Source organism: Pyxicephalus adspersus, chromosome Z, assembly GCF_032062135.1.
Source record: "Pyxicephalus adspersus chromosome Z, UCB_Pads_2.0, whole genome shotgun sequence".
In the NCBI taxonomy this organism is placed as follows: domain Eukaryota; kingdom Metazoa; phylum Chordata; class Amphibia; order Anura; family Pyxicephalidae; genus Pyxicephalus; species Pyxicephalus adspersus.
The window spans coordinates 19,472,346-19,498,574 of record NC_092871.1 but is presented as its reverse complement, the minus strand read 5'-3'; the positions used below and the strand labels follow the sequence as shown (position 1 = coordinate 19,498,574).

General features: G+C 39.0%; 2 protein-coding genes across 10 annotated transcripts in view; both read right to left on the bottom strand.

Moving 5' to 3' along the window:
- The window catches only part of DMPK (DM1 protein kinase), a 35,705-nt gene extending 23,007 nt beyond the window's left edge, over positions 1-12,698 (bottom strand). For 6 of the 8 annotated variants that reach the window (XR_011923222.1, XM_072429382.1, XM_072429383.1 and 3 more), the window contains exons 1-2: positions 10,211-10,323; positions 9,747-9,951 (exon numbers count right to left, since the gene is read on the bottom strand). Coding sequence is in view for 7 of the 8 variants with exons in the window: in XM_072429382.1 (XP_072285483.1) it covers positions 9,747-9,879 (133 nt within the window). In the remaining variant the exon portion in view is untranslated. Of the gene's footprint in view, positions 1-9,746; positions 9,952-10,205; positions 10,335-12,597 lie in introns of those variants that run through there. The other 2 variants (XM_072429381.1, XM_072429380.1) reach the window with 2 other exon arrangements.
- A 5,025-nt stretch (positions 12,699-17,723) lies between these two features.
- On the bottom strand, positions 17,724-25,989 carry CCDC61 (coiled-coil domain containing 61). Of its 2 annotated transcripts, none has more exons than XM_072430138.1 (14): positions 25,883-25,989; positions 24,332-24,487; positions 24,104-24,186; positions 23,221-23,381; positions 22,994-23,146; positions 22,696-22,906; positions 21,583-21,665; positions 21,298-21,485; positions 21,129-21,207; positions 20,818-20,864; positions 20,582-20,657; positions 19,688-19,757; positions 19,481-19,556; positions 17,724-19,259 (listed from the first exon to the last, which is right to left on the bottom strand). In XM_072430138.1, exons 2-14 carry the CDS (start codon positions 24,477-24,479, stop codon positions 19,165-19,167), a joined length of 1,470 nt encoding a protein of 489 aa, XP_072286239.1. In that variant the 5' UTR covers positions 24,480-24,487; positions 25,883-25,989; the 3' UTR covers positions 17,724-19,164. The 2 variants fall into 2 exon arrangements, with proteins under 2 accessions (XP_072286239.1, XP_072286241.1); XM_072430140.1 differs by having other exon boundaries at positions 19,481-19,553.
- Positions 25,990-26,229: the final 240 nt, after the last annotated feature.

Genomic DNA, 26,229 nt, shown 5'->3' with positions numbered 1-26,229 from the left:
TTAAAAGTAGCTCGCAAGCCAAAAAAGTGTGGGCACCCCAGTGCTAGATTATTAGACCCATTATGAAGTTATTATGTCAATCACTTTGATTCTATACATGGTTTGTATTCAATTTGTTTTGTTTAATTTTTGGTTTAGTTGAGCTTTAAATAGTGCGTTTGAATATTCTAAGACCCATATGTACACGTCTCAACCTCCTAAGTGTACAGCCTATACTCTACTTACATCAATTTGACAGATGGAAGGCCAGGAACTGTCATTCAGGGTGGCTCTATAATAAACACAATGGGCCAGATTTATGAAAGCTCTCCAAGGCTGGAGAAGATACACTTTCACCAGTAAAGCTGGGTGATCCAGAAAACCTGGAATGGATCTGGTCCAGGATTGAAAACATTTGTTAACAAATAGCAAATGACTTTTAGGAAATCCATTCCAGGTTTGCTGGATCACCCAGCTTCACTGATGAAAGTATATGCTCTCCAGCCTTGGGGAACTTTAATTAATCTGGTCCAATAACTACACAACACCAACAATGGCACAAAGATTGTGGCTAAAGACTGCTAAATGTAAATAGTCAAAATAAAATCCAAGTAGTGGTTTCCTATAGTAGGTGAAGTATTCCACCCTGTGTCTCCTTTACGTTTCTTCAATTGCCTTTTCTGTATTTCTTCAGTATGAAACGGTATGCAGGCAGCACAGGCTCAGTGTTTAGCACTCTGCCCTTTGTACCGCTAGGTCCCAGGTTCAATTCTCAGCTAGGACACTATCTGCATGGAGTTTGCAGGTTCTCTCTGTGTTTGTATGGGTTTCCCCTGGGTACCCCAGGTTCCTCCCACTGTCCAAAAACATCCAGTTAAATTAATTGGCTTACTCTCAAATATTGACCTTAGACTGTAGTAATGACATATGACTATGGTAGGGATCATAGATTGTGAGGTCCTTTGAGGGACAGCTAGCGACATGACTATGGACTTTGTAAAGCACTGCGTAATATATGTCGGCGCTATATAAATACTGTGTAATAATAATAATAAAACACTTTCAGGTAGGGCTGCCATCTTGTTTTAGCATCTTTATGATTTCCTATTATTACAACTGGCAAACAAGCCCTTTGCCAGGTAAAATACGGTCAAGGTGGCAACCCTACATTCCATGAATTCCAGATGATTGACTCCGCTACAAAGTACTGTGGTTCCTTTCTCCGATCTTTATGTCAGTACATCCAGTGCATCCACTGAACAAGGTTGCTTAAGAAATCCATACGAACTCTTATGCTGAACCCACATAAGTATTCACCTACTGTATCCACTCAAAGCTGGAATGTCTCAGCTGTTTGTAAGGAAGTTTTTGATAATAGAAAATATTGTTTTATTGGGCTTCTATTTGCTGATATATAAGCTAGGTGTAGAGAGAACAAAGAAATCTGCTTTTTTTCTCTGTTTTATTACAGAGATACAGTTATAATAGATCCAGTTATTTTCATAAAAATCAGGTTGACTATAAATTAGAAGCATTACCTTAGGAAATGAACTTTTCACATTCAAATACCATTGTGTGGTTGTGCCAACCTCTCCTGCCTTTAAGCTTCCTGTAACACATTGTGGTCAGATAACTGTTCACCACCCACTTCTTGTGCATCACTAGTACTACTAAGTCCTGCCGGCTCATGTAGACACATTGGTTTTCACTGTAAAACAGGTATGTTGGGAAATAAAGTTTGGCATCCATTGTTTTTCTTACTTTGGGTGTCACGTGCTAACATATGATTGACTCTTCTACTGAATACATCAGGGACAATGAGATGAAGTGCAATGTGCTAGATCGGGGGTGCCCAACAGGTGGATCGCGATCCACCCGTAGATCGCAAAGGCAACACGAGTAGATTGCGGAGCCCTGCCTTTCAAAAGAAACTGTACCGTACACAGGAGTTATTAAGTCCAAGCTTTTATTGTTGGTAGATCATCTTGACTTTGTCATTTTAAAAGTAGCTCGCAAGCCAAAAAAGTGTGGGCACCCCAGTGCTAGATTATTAGACCCATTATGAAGTTATTATGTCAATCACTTTGATTCTATACATGGTTTGTATTCAATTTGTTTTGTTTAATTTTTGGTTTAGTTGAGCTTTAAATAGTGCGTTTGAATATTCTAAGACCCATATGTACACGTCTCAACCTCCTAAGTGTACAGCCTATACTCTACTTACATCAATTTGACAGATGGAAGGCCAGGAACTGTCATTCAGGGTGGCTCTATAATAAACACAATGGGCCAGATTTATGAAAGCTCTCCAAGGCTGGAGAAGATACACTTTCACCAGTAAAGCTGGGTGATCCAGAAAACCTGGACCGGATCTGGTCCAGGATTGAAAACATTTGTTAACAAATAGCAAATGACTTTTAGGAAATCCATTCCAGGTTTGCTGGATCACCCAGCTTCACTGATGAAAGTATATGCTCTCCAGCCTTGGGGAACTTTAATTAATCTGGTCCAATAACTACACAACACCAACAATGGCACAAAGATTGTGGCTAAAGACTGCTAAATGTAAATAGTCAAAATAACTTATGTCTCATTTAATAAAAAAATGTATAGCATTAGCAATAAAAGGCACTTTGACTACAACGCTTTTAAGGGTCAGTCCAACAGTCTGATATTTTAGCTGCAATTAGGTGCCAGTGGGTTAAATCACATATTGTTTTCTTCAATCTGTCAAGAACATCCACAAATAGGTTTTATTTCACCAAGTCCCCAGCTTCGCCCATTTCCACCATTCATGTAAGATATTCTGTACATACAGCAGTCTTTTTGCTGTATTATGAATAGCTACACTACATCATTACAAAGTGGGAGAAAAAAGCGCCAAGAAGTCTGGCTGGGTGATCTATTTGTTGATACAACCAGCTAGTGGACCACTGATTTCAACACATTGTAAAAATATAAATTCTGAATGAAATGACTCTTTCGATGACTTTCATGCAACACTCCAAATGTCATGAAATCTAGGAGACCATGAGTAGCCATCTCTAATACATATTGCTTATAAAACTTTTTCACTAGGTGATTTTGCAAGTCCATAAATAAAGTGTTGCTATGTTTATGTGACATATTTGTCATCCACTGCTCACATGAACAAGCCTGACTATTCCCAGTTGTTTATTATTAACTATATGAGTTGGACACGGAGGTTCTTCCATAAATTACTGTCAAGCCACAAAAGTTACTGAAAAAAAAAACAGGAACTAATAAATAAAACTATTCATTGCATCATATACCAAGGTCCACTATAAAGCAATGATAAATCTAAAAAGGTATACGATATAATTATATTGACTTGCACAATAAATTAAACATATAAATCAATACACCCAACATTAAATGACATTAACTATTTGTATGTGACCCGCACATTTTCTTCTACATTTTTTACAGTGGGATTATATTTGCAGACTTTTTTTTTTAGAATTTTTTATTATTGCAATTATAAAAAGATAAATACACTTATAACCAGAAATGTAATATATTGCAGCTGAGGTATCTAACAATATTATTAGCTTTCCCAGATATATTCTGTGACCCACAAAACAACTCATGTAATGGAGATAAGGAAAGGGGGACGTGTTTGTAGTATAGATCAGGTGAGGAGCTTAGAGCAGTGTTTCTCCAAAGGTTGCTAGGGGTTCCTTGAGAAATTAGCAATTTTCTTAGACCTTTATTGGACACTCAAGATTTTTTTTTATCTGTTGGGATGACATTCTTCCCATTAACCAACAGGCTAATGTACTGTGAGCTGTGAATGTAGTAATTATAGCAGGGGTTCCATAAGTAATTTATTTCAAGGGTTCCTTCATATAAAATAAGATTGAGAAAGGCTGGCTTAGAGGGACAACAATGCTCATCCATAGATACAGTGCAGCATTGTCACTTTGGGACAAGACATGTGTTAGTGACAGCATAAAGGGAAAAAATCCTGCAATCTAACAACTGGCGAACTGTAATAAATCTATACATCTGCAATGCAGGCACCTATGTGTCACTGTTTGATTTTATGACCCTATACAACCAAGTTATTTACTTGAATGTAATATCATTAGCTTTAGGTTAATATTTGTTTATGGCGGACCATAATATAGCATATGGTATATGAAGCTGCCATATTCCTGTTCTATAACCTTTGTAGTTTCTTGTTTTATATTTGGTTGTTATAGAATAAGTTGTATTTTATTAATAATAAAATCCTACACAAGTATAATATATCAATTGTCAGTAAAGTTTGGTGTGTGACTTCTGTTTTTGTGATCCTGAACCAATGGACAACATTTTGGATAAACAATATCAATAATCTGAGGAAGAGGAGAACACTTATTCAATAAAAGAGTGAAAAACTAATAGGAATTCAATTTTGCCTATTTTAACTTTATGATGCACTGTAATGGGTTAAGGCACTTAAGAATTACAAAGTTGGAATCAGGAACTTGATAGCCTATCCTCTACAACAGAGGTAGGCAAACTCACATCTTTAGTCCGGATAAAGCCTAGCCAGTATTCAAGCCCCCCCCGCCCAGTTATTTATTGTTGGATCCGGTCTAATTGAATTGTCGCGTTATTGCGAGTTTCCCCAAAATCATCAAATACAGTAACCCTAATTACTATGCCTAAAAAGCAGAAGCAACGCGCAGCTACCAGTTTCCGGAGGGTTGACTGTTGTGTCTTCAACCCCAAATTGACGAATTATTCTTTGTCCAACGTGGCAACAAAGCCCTGTGTTTAGTGTGCAACGACACCAACAGCACTTTCAAGCGGTCGAATCTTAAGGGGCATTTCGATGCCAAGCACGTGACCATGTACAGAGACTACACAACGGATGAGCGGAAGACTAAGGCTGCTCGCTTGCAGTCACGGTTGGAAAAAAACTTTCCTTGGACACCTTGTTTCTTCTGGCCTAGTGTGCCTTCTTGACCTCCTGAAATGGCCTAGTAGTCCAAAAAGTTTGCCGACCCCTGCTCTACAACATGAAGAAACAGAGAATTAAAGCGACTTCATACCTATTCTGTATCTCATAAAAATATACAGCACCGCTTTGCCTTTTTTAACACAAAGAGTACTGGAGGTACATCAAACCTAAAGAACAGGTGAACCTGTTGTTTAATTCATCCTCTTAGCTTTCCAAGCTAAATAACCCTATATTGTCAATACACCAGATGCTTACTTACCTCTGTTGCAGAGGCCTAACCTTCTAAAAAGTTTGCAGCCTGTTGGGCACAAATCTGTTCATGTCTACATATCATTTAATATTTTGTTCTTGTAGAACTGTATACAAATGATCTCCAGCATTTCAGCATCAGAGGAGGCCCAAACTTTACAAAAGAAGTACACAAGTAGCTAGGAAAGAAGGAGGGATATTTTGCCTGTGAGTGGGAGGTATTTTTTGCCAGGGGTACAGCGATAGACAGAAGAGGCAAACATCCCATTGGGGAAAGGTAGCAGCAAGTATCCATCCATACTTTATCTTGTACAAAGAAAAAATAAAACCTAAAGCATGTCCTCTATATGGAACTATGGGAAAAGAGCATTGTATCCTCTTAAGTATCCTTAATAAGAGAACATTGAGTGCTTCATCAGTCTATTTACCCCAATACATGAACGGCTAAGTGCTGAGTGTGATCAGTGGTATTTCTAACTTTCAACACTTGTCAAGAGTGCAGAGTGAACAGGGAGAGCCTATGTGTGAAATGGATAACCGGCAGCAAAACATTCTGTATGAAGTGTAGTGATAGGAACACAAACTGTACAGAGGACCTATACGATAGTACAATATGACCAAAGATAACTTTGCTCATGGTAAATCAGGCTGATGATCACGTATTATAAAATATTTAAAAATGTCATTGTAAGTTACAGCTGCAAATGTGTGACCAAACGCTTTGGACTTGCCCCAAACAAGCGTGATCAGTCATTGAATTGCTAATATCATCCAAGAAACACAAAAACTGTGGCAAGGTGGGAAATTTCATCCTAAAGTAAACCCAACCTCAGATATAATTTTTCATGCATGTGTAACCCTTCAGTATTCATCACCTTGCACAACTTTAATAGCATTGCTCTGACAATGCTATCATCTATTGAGAAGGAAAGCTCCGTCTTTGTTAAGGTTTTCGGAGGCTTTCATATGAGTCCTGTGTAACCTTTTGTAGCTGGAATACAGACAGTATCTCACGGGGTAATTGGAAATGTACGTCTAGTTTCCTTTACCACCAGTTACATTCAATCTTTCAAATCAAGAAGTTTGAATACTAGGAAAAGAGGAATTCCTTTTTTGAAAGTGTTTTTAATATTAAAAGTAGCCAGACCTGTACAGAAATAACGTTCTCCTGCTATTCGGGTCATTCTACCTTGCAGCCTATTGCTCTATTGCAAATATTGGAACCAAAATGACAACTGTCGGCTTCCTTAACTGAGAAAACCATACAGGAAATCCGTTAAGTGACTACAAATAATTCTAGCCAGTAAACAATTTGTAACCTAATATCTTATGTCTGATCTCCTGGAACTTTTACATATTTATCCAAAAATACTAATATAAGCTCCTATTACTTGACTTGGTTCGGAATTCATATGAGTAGCTATTAAAAACTTTCCATGACAAAACTGCATGATCCACATTGTGTTAATATTTTTGGCATACCAGAGTGCAACCTATTTTACAATATCAGTCATTTCAAGCTAAAAAAGGCAGGACTATAGGCTTTCTGAGGTTAGAATACATCGCCATCCAAAATAACAGCCAACAGATTACATGGTTTATAGATAATTTTGTTTGAGAAGTGTTATCAATATGTTTTATATTGGCCAATTTTTTTTCGAATTGACTGATCCTTTAAAGTTAGAGGGGGGAACACTTGAGCCTAGGTCAATAAATACAGCATGACAGGGGTTATGAGGGGGAGCAAGGAAAGCGCACTGGGTGTGGGGACAGCGGTATGAGCATTCGGTCCAGGGGGAGCAGTGTCAGACCTCTTCCTTATATGGCCTCTGTCAGTCTGTGCTCTTACAGTCTCCACATATGGTTAATGTAATAGTGTTACCTCCCTGTCTGGGGAATTAACTCATTCCCACTCCCTAAGAGACACAGACTGCATGGTCACCTCTTTTTCATCATAATCTTGGAAGAAAGAACAGTCACCCAAATCATAAAGGGGCAACAAATTCTGTGTAAGGCTCCCGAGGGACCTGACCTCGCTTATCAAAGTGCCTGGGGCTGCAAAAGGAAAAAATCGGCCACTTCCCTTTGAAAAGTAATTGATATTAGTTATGTGCAACAGGTCCCGTTTTATGTAATTTTTATCAATTAAATTACAAAACGTTTTCAAGCATTTCCACCATAATACTAGCCTCTATGTTGAATGCAACAGTATTAATAGATTGCCAAAAATAAATTAATTAGCTTTCAGATGCAGTTTTTTTAGCCCATTGTTCTTCCTATACTATCTCAGTCTACTTTATTTCAGGGAAAGTTATATTAGGCCTGAATTTTGTCCAAGAGTGTACCATCAAAACCTTAGGAATCTCTGGTACCCAGTCGTGGATATAACATGTGCAAACTATGTGTGGCTTCACAAGGGCTGGGAGCCCTCCCACTCTCATGTAGAGCTGGCCAAAGCTCACATCTATGTAGCTGTCAATCAACACAATGGAAATAAAGTGCTATTATCTGGTCTGTAATTACATGGAGGCCCAAAAATTGGTCTTGCACAGTGTCCCTTTGGTGACTGCCAAGTGCCGGTACTATAAAACAATACCATGGACCCATTATACTACCAGTACCCTGGTGGGACAATGTCTTTTCCAAAATCTCCACAGCAACCCAAACATTCACACCAACTGTGATACTATACTTCTTGTGCTTATCTGCCACCACTAACACTAAAGTGACTATATTTTCCCAACAGGTCATTCAATTTAGGAATCATAGGTTTTGCAGTGCCTCACCTACAATGTACCACCTATGTCCCAAACTTTTGGGCTCTATAGGCTTTTCCCGCTTGTAAAAAAAAAGGTTGTGAAACACTGCCCTTTAGGAAGAGACAGAAATGCATTGCTATCAGGTGGAGGTAGAGCCAATCACGCTTTGGCCCCGGTCTTAAAAAATTGAAGGACCTCACAGGAGACCAACAAGTTGAAGCCAAGACCTGGCTGCTAGTTAACCTTGGAGTTCATCCTAACTATGGCATGATTGATAAAACAAACCCTGGCTTCCAAATGGCTCTTTGCATAGCATAAACAGCAGGGTATATTCTGCAATATTTGCCCTGATGAATCTGAATATCACCCCAATATATGATGGATGGGGCCCCCTCTGTCTGTGTTACTTCGTGCTGAAGCCAGACTTGTAATTCTAATTACAGGGCGTTATGCGACAGACACAGACACTCCCTGCCTTATCAACTGACCCAGCCAGTCAGACTAGTGTGTGTAAATATATATATATGCATATAGCTTTTCAGTATACATTATCTGAAACCAAGAGCAGGAAAGGACACAAAGATACTAACTACAGAACATGCAAACATTAAAACGCCATATCTTAATTACATCGCAAAAGAGATTAAGGCACAAATTTAACAAGTGACTTTAGAGATGTGTGGAAGAAGCAACTCTCTCTCTATATACATACATTATATATATATATATATATATATATATATATATATATATATATATATATATACACACACACACACACACACACATACACATACACAGGTCCATTTATACAAGGAATACCATGCAAGCACAATTTCCATAAGCAATAAAGAGCAATTAGTTGAACTTCAACTGCTTGGTATGGAATGCGGAGATTGTTCCCTTAACTGGAATATTCAATTCACCTTGTGTGAATCAGAATAAAACTTTAGCCAAATCAGAAAGCAAACTCAATGTGGATAGGATAGAAATGGAAGAGTCATTACTGGTCAGATATCATTGAACAACCTATGTTAACCCAGCCATACATGTAACAATACAACTGGACTGTATGATATTTTGCTTTTCCTTACAATGCTTTGTATCCAGATAGGAAAAAATGAGTAAAATTATACAAACATGCACATGACCATTGTGGAAATCTGATCTAAGTGAATCCATTTGTTATAGAGAGTGTATATGCTGTGCATACAGACACCAGAAGGAAACATCTTACAACATATTTAGTTGAAACACTTGGATCTTGCATAGATAGCAATGTGTGTGTCTATCTTTAGTATTACTACACAAATCCAATGAAAGCTTGTCTCCGATTGGTTGTCGCTGTCTAGTTGCTGCTCATTGCAATGTGATAAAAGTGTTTCACTTCATGCAATTTTTGTAACATTACACAAAAAAAAAATCTGACCACAAGACCGGTATGGTACAGCCACAGAATTACACACACAAAAGGACATTATTATTTAGCCACAACAGAAAGAAGTCTGTACACTTTGCTCTGTGTTTTTTTTTTAATTCTGTATATGCCAACAATATAATGTGATTACATCAAGATATGAAATATTAATGTATGGTGAAGATCCTCAACATTAGTCAGCTTTAGATCTAGGGTGAAATTTAGAAAAGTAAAAAATGTAATGGAATTAGCTCCTTATACACAAGCTCTGTTTGGCTTCATGCTATTAGGAGTGCACACTGTGGTCACATAGACATGCTGAAGCCACAAGTGGTACCCAAGCCACTGGTTAATAAAACAAGACACTCACCCCAGTGCAGAAAATCCGCAATGTATGTCTCTTGGGCCAGTGGAGAAGTAGCCAATTCATGGCACACACAGATGACCAGGTCCAGCAGAGCATCAAGATTTAGTAGTGCTGGCATCAGAAGTGTATGCTCCATCCTTGATTACCGAGGTTCAATAGAAAGGTCGCCCGTCCATGTCACTGAGGGATCATTGCACGCCCATGAAGTCTGTATGTTACAAATCATACTCAGTCCATGAGTATCAAATTATTTTATTTTGCAAAAAGTCAATACTAATCTCTAATAGATTTTGCCTATCAACAACCACAATTAGATACTGCTAAAACTTGTCTTAATTCCAAAGCTTATTTTACATACATACTTACTACATACGTGCTAATGAGTGCTTGTGGAACCTGTCACAACATTCTAATAGCTCTAATTTAGAATTTAAAGTATGACAATGGACTGACAACACATACTTCACCTCTTCTTTCTTTATCTTTCCTTTAGTGACTTACAGGTCCTCTCTCCCACTTTATCCCTTTACTAGGCAATCCTCATTGTCAGCTTCTCTTTCCCTATCCTCTAAATTCTGTTTTCTGTTCCACCCTTATTCTCCCTCCTTCCTGTCACTATCCAACCCCCCTTCTGCACCTCCCTTGTCTCTTTAACTCCTACAAGCTTGAATTACTCACTTGGTTTTTTTTACAAAGCTAGCTAATTTACTTTGCTGCTTGTTTCTCTTATGCTCAATCAGGTTTTTCCAGTGATATACATCCCCGTCTATGCTTGTTCTTCTCATTTTCCCTCCCATTCTTTTCATTCTCTTCCTATTCTTTTCTAATAACTTGTTTCTTCTAAGAATAAGAACAGATCTTGAGCCTGTTCCTGTTTTATAGTCTCCTTTAGTCTTCTTATTTTATCCCTTATCGAATCTTTCATTCTCTTTTTCCTTTAAGGTGCCCCCTGCTTCTTACATTCTTGGTTTTCAGTATTCACATTGACTTTTCATATCCAGATTCTTGTTGTTCTTTTTCCACTTGTAAGCCAGTTAGTTTTAAATCCCCTTTTTTTAATTTATAACTTCCCTTTTTAGTTTCTGCAATCTTTTCTACAGTCTTCCTATTCTGTTCTGCCATTCTAATCCACCTATATAACCAAATGTCAGTCTCTTAGGCTAGGTACACGCGTGAAATAATTGTCGTTAGAAAACGAATGATAAACGTCCGATTATTCACAATTATTTTGAATGATAGTATTGTGCATAATCCTGTACATGTTGTAAGGATACGATTGTTCAAATATAATCCACCAATATTGTACACACACTAGATACGATCGTTTGAACGATGCAGGAAGTGACATGTACCGGAGAACAAGAACAATCCACGATCACTGAATGACCGTACACACAATAGATTACAAACAATCGTCGGCCAATCAGATTCGCCGGGACAGCCGTTCGTTTCCAGCGGCATTGCTTGTTCGTCATCGTCGTTGACCAGTCCTTCTGCACTTTTTTTGTTAACGAATATCGGCCAATCGGTCGTTAATGGTTCGTTTCTAACGACAATTATTGCACGTGTGTACACAGTCTTGGTACTAACTATACGCCAGCTGGTTTCTGTTCTGCCATCACATTGATCCTTCTTTCAGTGACCTCTACATCCACATATATTTCCAGGTACCCTACCTACAATGTAGCCATCTCATATGTCACCCTTAGAGCCATCGGACTATCTCAGCTTTTACATCTTTTTTTCCTTTACTCAAATGCTCAATCCTTTTGATCTGACATTTAAATCCAGTAATTACCATTTCCTATCCATCAAAGTTCACACCAACCACTCTATCTTGATCTGTCAACATTTAAACCGTCATGCTTTATACTGGTAATCCCCCTAATTGTGTCTTTAAATCCCTTTGCAAACCCTTCGTCTGATTTATGCCCCACACTGCCTATGCTTTGGCTTTTTCGTTCCTTAGCAGCCTATACACCTCACACCCTTATCAACATTTGCAACTTTTCTTCCAATTCTATACAGACTTTACTATTCTGCCTTCATAGTCACCTTGTTCCCAGCTCTTCAGCCCTCTTGCTTAGCATATTCCTTTTACTTTTTAGTTACAATTTCATGACCCCTATTTTTTAGATACTTCTATTAATCGCTGTTTCCATTTCACTTCCCTTCATCTTTTTAGCCTCAACACTCAATGAGCCAATAAACTTTTTTACCCTACCCCAGTGCTCTCCCCAGCCCATTTTAGCCGGGCGCACCATTCTGCACTTTTCAGTAACCACCTGCTGTTTTTGGGTGGTTACTGAAGAGTTGGGTCACAATACAAGGGCTGCCACCCACCTACAATTTCTTCCCACCCAGCTTAAAAAAGTTTCTGGGTTCAACACTGCTACCCCCTGTTTTCTTACACATTGATCTTCCTGAACCATAACTGACCAAGTCATGTCACAGTTTATAAACAGAAATCGATTCAGCATCTACAAGTACAGTCAGATCGATTACACACTCTGGCAAGATGGATAAGACAGTTGCCGTATGAGGATGGACAAAATAATGAACTGTTGAAGCAAAAATGATAGACAGAGCTACAGACAAATAAGCACTCAGATAGATGTGCAGATATAGATAGAAATCTCATTCTTTCCATGTCTCTCTCCCTATTCACAAGTTCCACATGCTCTAAATATAAACATCCGAAAACTCTCTGCACAGGAATGTAACCAAACATAGTGCAGATCAGCGCACATCGTTTAACCCTCCCTGCCTGGCAGAAACTGGTGCTGGACAATGCAAGCAGTCATGGCAAAGCAATTAACCCTTCCTCAATATTACTGCAAAGCTGATGACTTACCCCGATCAACAACAACAGGGCTGAAACTTTGCCAAGGAAATACACACAGCTCTATTCCAAACCACTTGCCAAAGGTTCGCACACAATCAGTGTCATGCTTGCAAATAGCAGGACTCATGCCAGAGGGAATAGAAGCCAATTCTTTGGAATGTTATTTCTACCCTGTAACAACGCCGGATGGCCAAACCACTATTATAAGGCATACTTTCAATGTTAGAAATACTAAATTTTAAGGGAAAACTGTACTACTTGATGATTGACTTCCTTCGGAAAAGTTTAGTTACCTGTCTAAGGTTTCAGCGAGTCACTATCTAAAAACAAGCATAATAAAAGCCAGTAAAAAGAACTCCTAATGGCTATATTGGTGCTGGTGGCCAGTCAGTGTCTTGCTTCTGAGTTCCTATGTGGCATGGATTTACTCCCTCTTTGGTGTGGCATGCATTCTTTTTCACTGCCCGCTTCAGCAAGTCCTTAATGTTTTATCTTAACCTTTTATCTTGTGTTGCACCCCTACCTCTAATGATTCATTTTGCTTAGGGATGCCTTAAGTTACCTTTGTCTATCAGTGATTTGATACTTGCTACTCTCACACCATGGTGCTCTATTCTGACAAAGTTGAGTAGCAGTCACTTATTTTTCCTCTAAGTACCCGCACAGCAATGCATTGTAGGGAGGGGGATGGATGTTGTATTACTGTAAGCCAATTACTGGGTGCACCAGGCCTAGCTCTGGAGCCTAAACAGGATGCATTGTTATGTAACTCCTGCACAAAAGTGGGGAATATTAACAGAAAAATAGCAATACCCTTTCGGATATGCAACTGTACTTAGACACATCTGTCCTGAAAACTTGAAGCCACTTGTGCTGTGTTAGGTCAACTAAAGTTTGGATTTAGTACTTTTTGGGACTCTAGTAATGAACAAGCAGGCATATTAGTAAAGTAGGACCCCACACTTCCCAAACCTTGTTTCAGTTTCCTAGAAAAGAAAGGTAAATATTTTCAAAAGGGGAGGTCAACAATTGCAGCCTTTGTACTTTCCTTGGCCACATTTCTTTTAAAGTAAACCTTTCATAAGGGACATATAGATGTTGGCCTATGTCTGCACCTCAGCCAAGTAACAAGCATCTTCAGAAGAGTTTAATGACAACCTCCACATTTCTCTCCTGACCGGTAACGTTCAAATCAAAGCAACAGACTGATTTCAACTCAACAACTGAAGTGAAGGTGGTTGAAAGGAAATGTAACCTTCAAAAGCATTCACCAGCTCCCTTTTGTCAGAGGTGCTTGCATAATAAGATAGCCCTTATCACATAGGAACATTAGCACTAATAGCTGGTCTACAAAAATATCACATGGGCAATGGTTACCTTATTTCTTGCCACAAGTAATATGGAATAATCTCCGTGTGGTGCTTTTCTAAAACCCCTTTAATTTTGATTCCGACTATAACAAGTCTATTATGAACAAAAGCAATGCATACCTTTGGCAAAAATTATTTTTCAGGAATAATTCCAGATTACAAACCAATAAATAATAAACATGTAAAAAGAAAACAGTCAAAGACTGTGGCAGAAACTGAAGCTTGTTCTAGGCAAACTATTAGTAGCGTTTCCTTTTTTTCAAGCTTTCACATCAGATCCTGCTGTTTAGGGTTTAGAAAATGTCATGCCATAAACTGCCTCTTTCTCCATTTGTTGATGACTTCTTTTTCACCATGTGAGAGAAGGCTTCTGCAAGTATACACCATCCATAGTGTAAAAGGCACTTAACAACAACTGCTCCCTATTAGTACTCTTGTACATAACTCTGCCACACCTCCAAAATAATACGAAGCAAAACTGAACAAACCACAAATGCAGCCCAACATATGTGTCACCAAAATTCATCAATAGAGATATTTAAAAAGTACAAAGTTTTTGTGCAAAATTATTTTTTATTTGTATATATTAAAAACACTTAAAAACATAGCAAACACTCATGTATATGTTGTGGTTTTCACAACAATAAACATGGAATCTCTAGATGAACAAGGTCTCTACACGTTTCGCTGAAAGTGTCTTCTTTATCAGGAGTTCTAGAGTTTCCTGTTTTCTTTCCCAAATCAAGAGTATGCTATAGAGGTTTCATTTATAGTTGGCCCCAGATGTCAAAAGGAAAAGGTCTACCAACGTCCAAGAATTTCCATGTATTTACAACTTTAGATAACAAGATTTATCTGTATACTTCATAGGTGCCTAACCTCTTATTCTAGCGTGTTATAGGCCAAAAAACAAAACCATCCTTCACCGGTCTCAGGAGGTACCCATAGTACAGCACAAAAACACTTGCTAAATTAAAAAAAAAAAATCTTTAACCATTAAAGAGACATGTAGCCACAATCCTATCTGAAAATGTATTAAGCTGTAGACAAACATAAATATTCAGATTGTAGTATAGATGGGCAAAGGCACGAATCTCAAGAAACCAATATGACTAGAGAAGGTTTTCCAAGCAGTTTAACTACCTTTCTCTAACTGTGAAAAAAGAGGTCCGAAGGTACCCCACAAAAATTATTATTCTGTAAAAAAACTGGCAGCCATCATAATTTGTTATTGAGCACTTTCAGGCTTTGCATACATAGCAACCCTTAAAATACCCACAGCATATCCCCAGTAGGTCCATTTATCTTAGAACTGCCTGGTCTGTATATTCAGAAAGATCTGGTTAGCTGAATCTGATGGTAGCCTGTGAGCAGTAGCACTTCTTGTAAAAACATACTTTTTTTTTTTTGTTTGTATGATGGTCTTAGGAAAAGAGCACATTTATTGAATTACCCTATTGCCCTCAGTTTATAACTGCAACAATGTACTTTACAAATCTTGCATCAACAATAGAAACTTACCTGCTGTAAAGCTGCAACCGATATGGTGCTTTATTCATTAATGTGCTACGATTTCTCAAAACTGGTGCTCATGGAGTACAATGGTCATGTTAAACAGTGCAGTACCGCTTCTTGCCACTAGATGGGATAATTTCCAAAAGAAGATGAATGGTAATACTGTAGTATGTTCACACCAATACAGATATCTATCTATCTATCTATATCTATATACACTCCCATCTAAATTCTTCATCGCTGAGATTCAGAGAAAATTATTATTTTGTTTCTTTGTGTTTATTTTAAATTCTATTATATCCTAATTAAGATTAGCTGTAAAACCTGAAGGTGAAATACTGTACATTCGGTGCCCCTTAATGGATAAGACAACAACAAGCAGCTTACACTTCCAATAAACTAGCCAGGAGTGTCTTAAAATAGGAGTATTCCCAGGAGTAAAACTTTTTGTATGTATGTATAAATAGTAAGCACCCACTTTAGGCCTGGTGTAGATGGACTTCTCATTTGTAAATGCTCGTCTGAGGTGCAGTTTGTAAAGCAAGCTTTCACATGGTTTTTAGAAGTTTTCCCTAAACATTAAAAAGCACAAAATGTATTTTATTTTTGGCGATGTTAAACACAACTCTGATGTGAGTAATGGATGTAACTTTAAAGAGACTTTGCTAACAAATAAAAGAAGCTAATACTCACTTTTTCGGGCATTTGTTTATTCTTCGTTCTAGTGGCTTTCCAGGTTCCACTGCTATTTGTCACTTCTGAATTGTCATACAGTAGTGGCAGCAAGGTGGCTCAATGGTTAGCACTATGGCCTTTGCAGCGCTAGGTCCCAGGTTTGTATCCCCAGGACACTATCTGCATGGAGTTTGCAGGCTCTTCCCATGTTTGCATGGGTTCCCTTTCACATTCCAAAACATGCAGTTAGATTAATTGGCTTCCCCCCAAAACCGATAAGACTGTATTAAAGACATATGACTGAAGGTATGGACATTAGATTGTGAGCCCCTTGTCAATGTCCATAGTCATGTCACAGGTAGTGACATGACTATGGACATTGTACAGCGCTGCATAATACGTTGGCACTCTATACTGTGTAATAATAATAATAATACTACAGGGTGCATCATCTCACTGGATGTCATAGTCTTCCCATTAGTCTGTACATAATTATAATATTGTTACCAGGATCAGGATCCACTGTGCACAGTCGGGCATGCTGTGTCAGAGTGCAGTGGAAACTAAAAGATTTACCAGACCACCTTAAAAAAAATAATTATTAAGCTGCTTCTCTTGCAGGATCATAAAGGTAAGAATATTTCAAATACTGACAGGATCTCTTTAAAACAAGAAGCTAGCAACTTTTTAGCAGGTGCTAAATAAAATCCGAATTCCAGCCTTCGCTTTAAATTGACAGTTGTAACCATAGTGACATAGTTTAGCTGTACTAAAATGTCTAACTTTTTTCACTGCACCCTCTGGGCTGCTTACATTGTGCAGTAGAAGATGTGAGTCTTGTCTAGTCAGACACAGCCTGCTTCGCTGCCAGGCTGGTAAATGCCCAGCATCACCTAGCCCAGGGGTGCCCACACTTTTTTTGGCTTGCAAGCTACTTTTAAAATGACCAAGTCAAAATGATCTACCAACAACAAAAACTTGGATATAACAACTCCTGTGCACAGTAGATTTTGTTTTGAAAGGCAGGGCTTCGCGATCTACTCATGTTGCCCTTGCGATCTACTGGTAGATCGTGATCCACCTGTTGGGCACCCCTGACCTAGCCCCTTACCCTCTCACCTTGCGGTCCCTGGTATCCCCTTTTGCTTAGCTTTGCACACATAGGGCCTGATTTATTAATGCTCTCCAAAGCTGCAGAAGATACTTTTTTTTTTATCAGTGAACCTGGGTGGATCCAGCAAACCTGGAATAGATCTGGTACAGAATTTAAAACATTTGCTAACAAATAGCAATTTACTTTTAGGACATCCATTTCAAGTCTGCCAGATCATCCAGGTTCAACATTTAAAGTTTAGCTTCTCCAGCTTGGAGAGCTTTAAAAAAAATCAGGCCCATAGAGGCTCAACATTCTGTTTTAAGAAATACTGTACTTTTGACCTTGTATGTAACCAGCTTAAAAAATGCTTCTTTCCATATTTTTTACCCCCGACAGATGTCCTTAATGCACAGCAGACTCCGGAAACATTTGTACCATACTTAGAACACTGATCGCACCCATTAAATAAACATACAACGTTTCACCTTGAATACAAATATATTTAAAAACAAAAAGTTTAAACACATCACCCAACTCCAGCCAAAGGTCTTTGAATTTTTAATAGAGTTGGTATTTGTCAAAATCTCCGGCAAGGCTTAGCTTCTGCCGGTGTCCTCCCTGGGTTGATTTCTTCCCATTTCCCCTCAGACAACAGGACAAGAAATTAGTGTGATTATCACAAGAAAATATTGACAGAAAAAAAAAAATCAGAGACGTTTTAACTTCCTGGTCACCCATACAGAAATGGAAGTGAGACCTCCCCATAAGGGAGACATGTAGCTCAATAAAACCATGATTAGGGTCTTGTACAAAAAACCCAAATATGACATTCTAGCTGGATTTGGCCTTAAAATGCAATATTAAAATACAATCTAAATAAATAACATTTCTCAAAAAAAAAAAAAAAAAAAAAAAAACACCGGAAAACAATACAAATAAAAATCCCAACACTGGGGAAAATAAACTTACATTGAGCGCAGTTCTTCCATTTTTTTCCTTACAGACCATTCACTTAAGTGATCACCCTCAAAACCCCACAAATCTGTTTAAGTGCCATTAAAAGTCCAGATTCCATTGTACTTCTTGGCTACTCTGCATGAAAGAGCTGCTGTCATGGCTTCACCTTTCCTCCTGGCCATACACCAAATTAAACCTATGGCTGTATATTTCATAAATGGGCAAAGAGAAAGGAAAACATGACCCCAGTTCTGTGTGTACGAGATTTGAAGTTCCTAATGGAGCAGCCTAAGGAACAATGGTAGTTGAACACTGGTACCGTAACAGAGCAGGGTTTACAAGAGGCAATGTCTTAAGGGAAGAGGAAAAGTGAACTGCTTTACTCAAGGTAAATTTTTATTTCCAAGAGTTTACCTTTAAATGGAATACATTTACAAAGAGATCCTATTGATCATACACAGTCCCACATTCAAACATGTAGCAGCTCCAAAAGCTGACTCTTCATTTGCATTGGGAAAAAAACATTTTATATTTTCAAGTAAGCCAAGTCACACAAATGTAAACTGGCCTATCTTGAAATATTGGTTGACTGACAATGCATTTCGAGTAAGAAAAGTAAAACTCCTATAGATCATTTGATGTAGTGAAAACGTACTTTTTCAATATGGAATTTCAGGATTATGCCACACCCACAGTTTTGTGCAATTCAGTATCAAGATTTGTTGGGAATGTCAGTTCCTGTGGTGCTCCACAAGGTTTTGTGCATGTGTCATCCAATCAAGGAACACCATGGAAATTGCAGGGCTATTAGTGTATGATCTCCTTTAGGATTATTTTCTGCATTTTCAGTTTGGGGCTATTTATTCCACAATTAAAACCACTCTGATTGTCCATTTATAGTCAGGGCCCAGTCAAAGAGTGAAACACCACCTAACATGATAAATGTCTTGTGGAGTCTACAGTTTAGGTGCGTGTATCTAGATTCCTCATATAATCTTGCAGGGCTTGCAGTCGAGCATCAATGTCTGAGAGGTCAGAGATGGGGTCAAAGCGGTTTTCTGCATTGGGTAAAAGAAAATGGGAATATATTTAACATATACAAAACTTTAAATGCAAATTAACATTTTCTATATTACAGATGTATAAAATGTGGAAATGTTACCTAGAACAACTAGACTCCTCACCTAAAGAAGCCCGGTAGACAGCTTTTTACAATAGCTCTACTTTTGTTCTAGTCTACATATAAAAGTGGATATAAGAATCAGTATATGTTACCTACCTTTTTCAATTTTCCGATCATAATTTGGAGTGCTGGAAAGCCTTTTTTTGCTAGCTGATCGATCTCTCTTCCCCTGCTGATCCAGAAAAAAATAAAATAATAATAACTTACAGACATAAACCAAATAGTAATTAATGTACTAAATGCCATTTCATTTTGAGAAACAGGGCAACGGCAAAAAGTATAGTATGGTAATAAATAACTTACACTATTCCTGCTATTCCAGGATGAAGGAGCAAAGGGTTTTCGGCCACGTGCAGCCTGTTTTCTGTCACCACTATGGTTAAAGCACATTATTAGTACTGTTTGCACAGTGACACATACAAATACAAATGGTGAAAGAAGGTCTACTATGCACACATACACAACACAAAAGAATACTAAGCACTATTTACAATTAAACTGACTGCATGACAGACCTAAAGCGTACCTAAACTCAGAATTTTTATTTTACATAAAAGGGTAGACAACCATTTTATTCAAAGAAAAAATTTTGCTTGTTAGTGTTTTTTAAGTGCAACATCCTGTGCAGCACCGCCCCCTTAATTCTCGATCATCTAGGCGACCAAAAACGAATGGGAGCGCAAAGCCTCCCGGGATACCTACATCATTGAAGGTAAATGTGTTTTTTTTTGTTTTGGGTTCACTTCCGCTTTAAGGTAAACTTGTCTTGGCCTAAAAAGTACCTAGGTAACAGTAGTGGTGAATTGCACATAAAAAAGCATTCCTGTGAAGTATCATGGAGCCAGTACACAAAGAATTAACTTCCGGATTCAGTCCTGTACCCTTCAAATAAAAAGCCACTCTACCTCTCAATCTTTTAACAATAGCACCAGTGCACTATTGTGTCAATGAAAAGTCTTACCTCTTATTCATATTCACTAGTGAAGAGAGTTCTCCTGGCTGCCAACCTCAAAGTTTTTTTTTTGGCTTTGTCATGCAAGAATCATTTAACAATGAACTTTATTCTTGGCACGGTCAGTAGAATTACAATTCTATCTATGGTCCAGCTTTATTTATTTTACAATATTTAGCATTATAGAACCACTAGACCCCATATTATGGAATTAAAGGCCCAGTATAGATAGTAAGTATTGTTACCTGCTGGGTAATGGATCCACATATTCTATTTCATCTCCAGAGCTTTGGTAGGATCGATGACTTCGAAGACTCTCAGCTATTCCAGAAATAAAGCATATATAAGTAACCAAGTTGTGTTAGCAACAAAAACAACTCCTGCTGAATATACGTTTATTGCCTATTTAGAAGCCAAGGATAATACTACTCTAAGCAGAGAGGGCAAACAAAAGAAGTATCAAGATGTAACAGTCACCCACCTGATGAACTGCGCCTCTGTAGAGGGGATGCCAAGGCTCGCCGACCTCTGCAACAATGAGCAATAAAACAGATTAGAATGAACACAACTACAAGGCAGGTGGAGGTAAAACTGGCACAATGACAAAGTGAGAAAAAAAAGGCCTGTGTGAGACTTGTTTAAGTCCATTTTCAAGTGCCTTACATGCACATCAATAATAGGGTAATATCCACCTCTGTATGATGCCATATAAATTCAGGCATACAAGCACAGAGTGCATCTTTATTACCTAGTTCCAAAGGCAAATGAACAAACAGAAGTGCAGTTACTTACTTCTTTAAGTCAGCCTCTTTCTGTTTACGTTCTCTATCCCTGATGTAAGCTGTAGGATCAAACCGTGGAGGGCGAATAGCTAAAGGATAGAACAAATTTAAGAGTGGTACAATAAATGCTTGCACAAAGTGAATATACATTTATGGCAGGTAAAGATAGCTCTGCTTACCCACAGGAGAAGGCGACAACCTTGGCTGCCTTGTTCTTCCTTCCCCAGAGCTCATTCCACTTCGTTCCCGGGATGTGGACCTATCTCTTCGAATGCCAACCTCTCCACGAGAGTTACTACGGGGAATAGGTCCCCGGCCTGCAGAACCAGAACGACTCTGAGGTGAAGGACCAGTAGGTGTGACACGTCTGTAAAACAGAATGAAACATTAAATTTGATGGTCTCTTAACTGTTTGGTGGAAGACACACAAACACACAAATAGGTTTTCAAATTTTAGTCCTCACCCCCTCTTGTACATAGCCAGCTCTGTTGTTAGACTCTTAACCTTCAAACGTAGGGTTCGTTCCACTGATCGTGCTTCTTCCAACTAAGTCAGGGACACAAGCAAATAGTAGTTGTGGAGGCCACAAGATCATTCAGGCTACTGCTATTCATTTTAACCATCCATTGTAGCTAATGCTACTGAAAGAGCACACAGAATTCATAAGAAATGTCTACCTCATCCACTCCTTTCCCCATTTAGAAAAAAGGTATTTCAATAAATTCCTAAACATAGCATAGTGAACTTTCTTGAAGCATGTTTAAAATGGTTAAGAACGATTCCACTTGCTTTTTTTTCTGACACTAGTCACTAAAATTATTAATAATTATTTTAATTATAATAATAATTTTTTACTCAATTAGAGAATAGTATTAACTACCCATCGGTAAGGTAGTAAGAGGACTGATTATTTGGAGCACACTTGGTCTCTTCAGACAGTGATTTGCTTAACTTTTCACTACCTGGACTACTGTACATGGAATTCACAGTTACTCTGCAGCATGCTGCTAATTTAAGAGTTCAAAATTGTTGTGGGAGTCTGTCCTAAAAGGAATTGCGGATTTACTTTGCCTTAGGTTTCTTTTTAGAAATAGCCCTCAAAAATCTTCAGGTCATAAGGAATACCCCCTTACAATTTCTAGTAACTGGAAAAACAACAAGCAATGGTTTGGAGCAGTGGTCGCCAACCTTTTGGAAGCCACAGACCACTCATTTCATAGACTCCAGACTGCGCATGGGTGGGGAACCGTGTGTTACTCAAAAGGGAAGACACTTCCCCCAGAGTGACGTCATGATGCCAGAACCTGCACACTCTTTCATTGCAGGCTCAGACCTGTACAGAGACACAACTCGCCCACCGCCCTGAGCCAACGGGATACATGGTCCGCAGCTCTGGCCTGTGCGCCCCCACCAGCGGAGTCTTTCTCCTGACTCCGCTGGGGGGCACACAAGCCAGAGCCCCACATCATCAGAATTTTCTTGTGGACCACCAGTTTGGAGGACATGAAAAAAGAGTAACAATTTTTGATAATAAAAAGCCTTTTGTTAAGAACAATATAAAAATAGTAGATTGTACCTGCTCTGTTAGCTGGCGGGTTTCTTCCCTCCTCTTACTGGCAAGTCGCTGATTTCTACTTCGCTCCTTCTGAAGCTCTGACTCCAAGGTCTGTACTGCTCTCTTTAGGATTCTCATGTGGCTTGCTTCTTTTCCATTGGGGATTTCAATGTCCTGTAGCCTCTGTAAAGCAAGCTCAGCCTCTTGCTTTTCCTCATTTACCCTGTGCAGTCTGCAGATCAATGGCAGTGTAATAAATAATCAAAAACAACTTGTCAAACAGACTGTTGAGATCTTTTAGATTTACTGCAGTACTCACTCTTCTCGGAGACGTCTGATTTCGGTCTCTCTGTTCTCTTCATTGGGTGCTAGTTTGAGAGCAGCCAGCTCCTCCTTTAACCCTCTAATCACTTGTCGCAAATAGACAGGGTCTGGTTTTCCAACATAGGGCAGAGGTAAAGGATAATGTATTCTGTAAAGGTAAACCGATAAGTGAAAAGAAAGTTTTGAGTAAATTTAACACACAGAAATGGCAATAAGTTTCACCTGTCAAACTCTACTGAATAGATAAGTATAAGGTATCGTTTGGCACTGAGTGTTGAGCTTTTGGCTGGAGGTGCCTGGCGTTGAGCCCCACCAGCCTTTCTATGGCGTAGTAACTCCAAGTCTGCATAGGTCAGGAGGTCAAGTGTTACTGATTCGCTGGTCTAGAAAACAAAACAGAAATTGTGGGGATTAATTCTTCTTTAGTTTTTACTTAAATGCCTTGTTATCAGTAGTACCCATAAGCCTAGTTCACTTTAGGGGTAAAAAAGACATGGAGTGTATCACTCTTGAGGGAATAGTGGAAACCATCATTTTTTTTCCAGAAATTTGAAAAATGTGTTGCAATTTTGTTTTTTAATTGAAATTTGCACAAGTGCTGCTGGCCCTATCCACCCGAAGAGAGAAAAAGAAAACCCAGAACCAATCTTTCCAATGTTAATCATATTTTGCAATCAATTGATGGGGTAAAACCACTAATGTGAACTAAGCCTAAAAGTCAGATCACATTTACACTTTTATGTTTTAGGTTTACGGATTTAGTAGTGACAATTTATCAGGCAGGTGATAGACTCAATTCAACTGTTAACAGTATTAATATGGGTTTTTTACTTAGCAATGGAATTGCACACAATGCCTAATCTTGTATTTTGTGAAGGATCACTGCTACATTTTTATATGTAATATATTACACATACATACACACACACAACTACAACCATTAGCCACAGTTCCAGTCTGAAAACTGTTAGGATCCACATCAGCTGAAAAGCCACCTGCCAGCCGAGAGGAGGAAGACTTGCAACCCCAGTTTTGTTTTAAAATGTAATTAGCAAGTAAAATAGTTGGATGACCTACAGAGCAAAACTTTATAGAAAGATCTTACCTGAGTAAGTGCAGAGTGCAGCATGTTACAAAATATAGAAAACTGTTTGAAGTTTCCAGTCTTGTGAGTAAGATCTTCAATAACTACAAATAAATGCAGATCAGAGATACTCATTACATCACCAAAAAAAAAAATATATAAACACTACACCTTATAAAATAAAATGAAGTTACAAAAAAACAAAACAAGTCTACAGAACTACAATCATCTTTATATATTAATACTCACACTCAGCATCAAACTCGCCCCTCCACTGGTCAGTTGTGAGGGCATCCTCAACTTCTACTTCCAGGTGATCATCAGTGTTTCGGATACGCAGGATGTGTTCTATACCTCTGAACACGCATCGTGCTTCCGCTACTTCGCCCTCATTCATCTTGGGATCTGAAAGAAATTACAACATATACAGAACAAACTACTTACATATCTTCTAAGAATAAGCTGAACATTACAAAGTTATTGTATATTAGAACAGTGGTCGCCATACTCTCAGACTCCATGGACCACTGAATTCATCATTTTAAATTGCGCGGACCATTATTATGAATGTTTAAAAAAAAGGCGTGTAGTGGAAATGCGTGCGAATGCGACAGGTCTGGAATCCAGGGCACGGCCCCATAATTCTCGATTGCCTAGGCGATGAATGGGAGCCCAAGAGCCTCCCGGGATGCGTGACGCAGGTATCCTGGGAGGTCCTTGGGTGCTCCTTCTGCACATGCCCGAGCATCTCAGGCATGCACAGAAGGAGCCTTTTCGTGAAAGGAGAAGAATTTGCCGATCTCACATATGTGAGATCAGCAAGTTTTTTTTCCAACCTACATCACCCGATCTTGTGCCTGGGTCAGGTGACATAGGAAGAACCCGGAAGAAGAAGCGAAGATGGCGGCACCCCGGCTCGCAGATAGATGCTGGGACGACGTGGGACCTGATGGAAGACACCTTCCGACTGATCGACTGCGCTGTGGGATTGAAGGTTAAGTGTATTTTTTGTTTTAGGCAGTTTTGAGTTTAGTTCTTCTTTAAAGCAGAACTAAACCTAGTCAATATTCACTTGTCCCCGTTCCGTTTTCCACCATCTTCTTTTCTTCTGTATCGCATTCTTTGGCCATCTTGATTGGTCGGGATGATGTAACTCCAGCGCAGCAGGAGTGGATTTAGTCCCAGCAACCCACAATGGAAGCTGGGTAACCCTGGCAACATACACATGGGCAGTTCAGCAGAATTCGGCAGCTGATTAGTGATCAGGCAGGTGAGAATAGAGATTGTAGAAGCAATAAGCACCTGATTGCCAATTTCATAGGTGGGGGGCTTGCGGCATTAATAAACAGGATTTATATAGCGCTAACATATTGTACAGCGCTGTAAACCATGATGATGATGATGTATTGTGACAGTTGATCTGTCACTGCTGGAAGGGGGCACAGTATAAAGTATATTATACAAACATTGCACACATAGGTTCAGAGTATGGCGAACTCTTTGTTTACATACATGTTCTACATCACTGTCACTGGAACTACTGGGGCCATTGCATCAGCATGACAGGCAGCCATTTCCCAAGGAAGTTGTGTGCAGTTGTGGCCTTCATGCTCCCCTCAGCACTGTCAGGGTGGGGTTTGTAGTTCTTTAGGGGGTGCACAGGGCTAATAGGCCAGTCTATGAAATCACAATTATGTCTATTGAGAGGGGAATACCATTACAGGAAATAACACGAGCAGTGACTTCATTGATTAACTGGGTAACATAGCCGAAAACAACCCAAAACAAGCCCTCACTCACCTCTTCTCTTCCCCTTCCTGAAGTAACTATTCCTCGGTCAGTTAAACCGCCGGTAACCCCAACAACACCGCCCTCTATTCCCATTGGGACACTTACTAAGTTTCCGCCCTTCAATTGGTCATTTTTTACGCACGTCACCTATCGTCCTGCCTCTTTTTTCCTTGATTGGTTAAGATTCTTTTCATTCATGGCTTTAACACAACTGTTAGGAGTGGCTGTAGCGTCCCGGTCAAATGCACTAAGGATTGGTTGTCGGAGCATTGTTGCCTTGGTAACCCCAACCCACTCCTCCTGTTCGAGACTCGATGTCCATGCTGCATGGTAGATAGAGGCGGTAAGACAGGGCG

Bases quoted from the DNA above. Each gene is read 5' to 3' on its own strand.
- CCDC61 (XM_072430138.1), bottom strand. From the start codon at position 24,479: ATGAATGAGGGCGAAGTAGCGGAAGCACGATGCGTGTTCAGAGGTATA. The intron at 22,907-22,993 runs GTGAGTACTGCA...ATTGATCTGCAG, and splicing joins ATCAGACGTCTCCGAGAAGA to ACTGCACAGGGTAAATGAGG. The intron at 20,658-20,817 runs GTGGGTGACTGT...TTTCTGGAATAG, and splicing joins ACAGAGGCGCAGTTCATCAG to CTGAGAGTCTTCGAAGTCAT.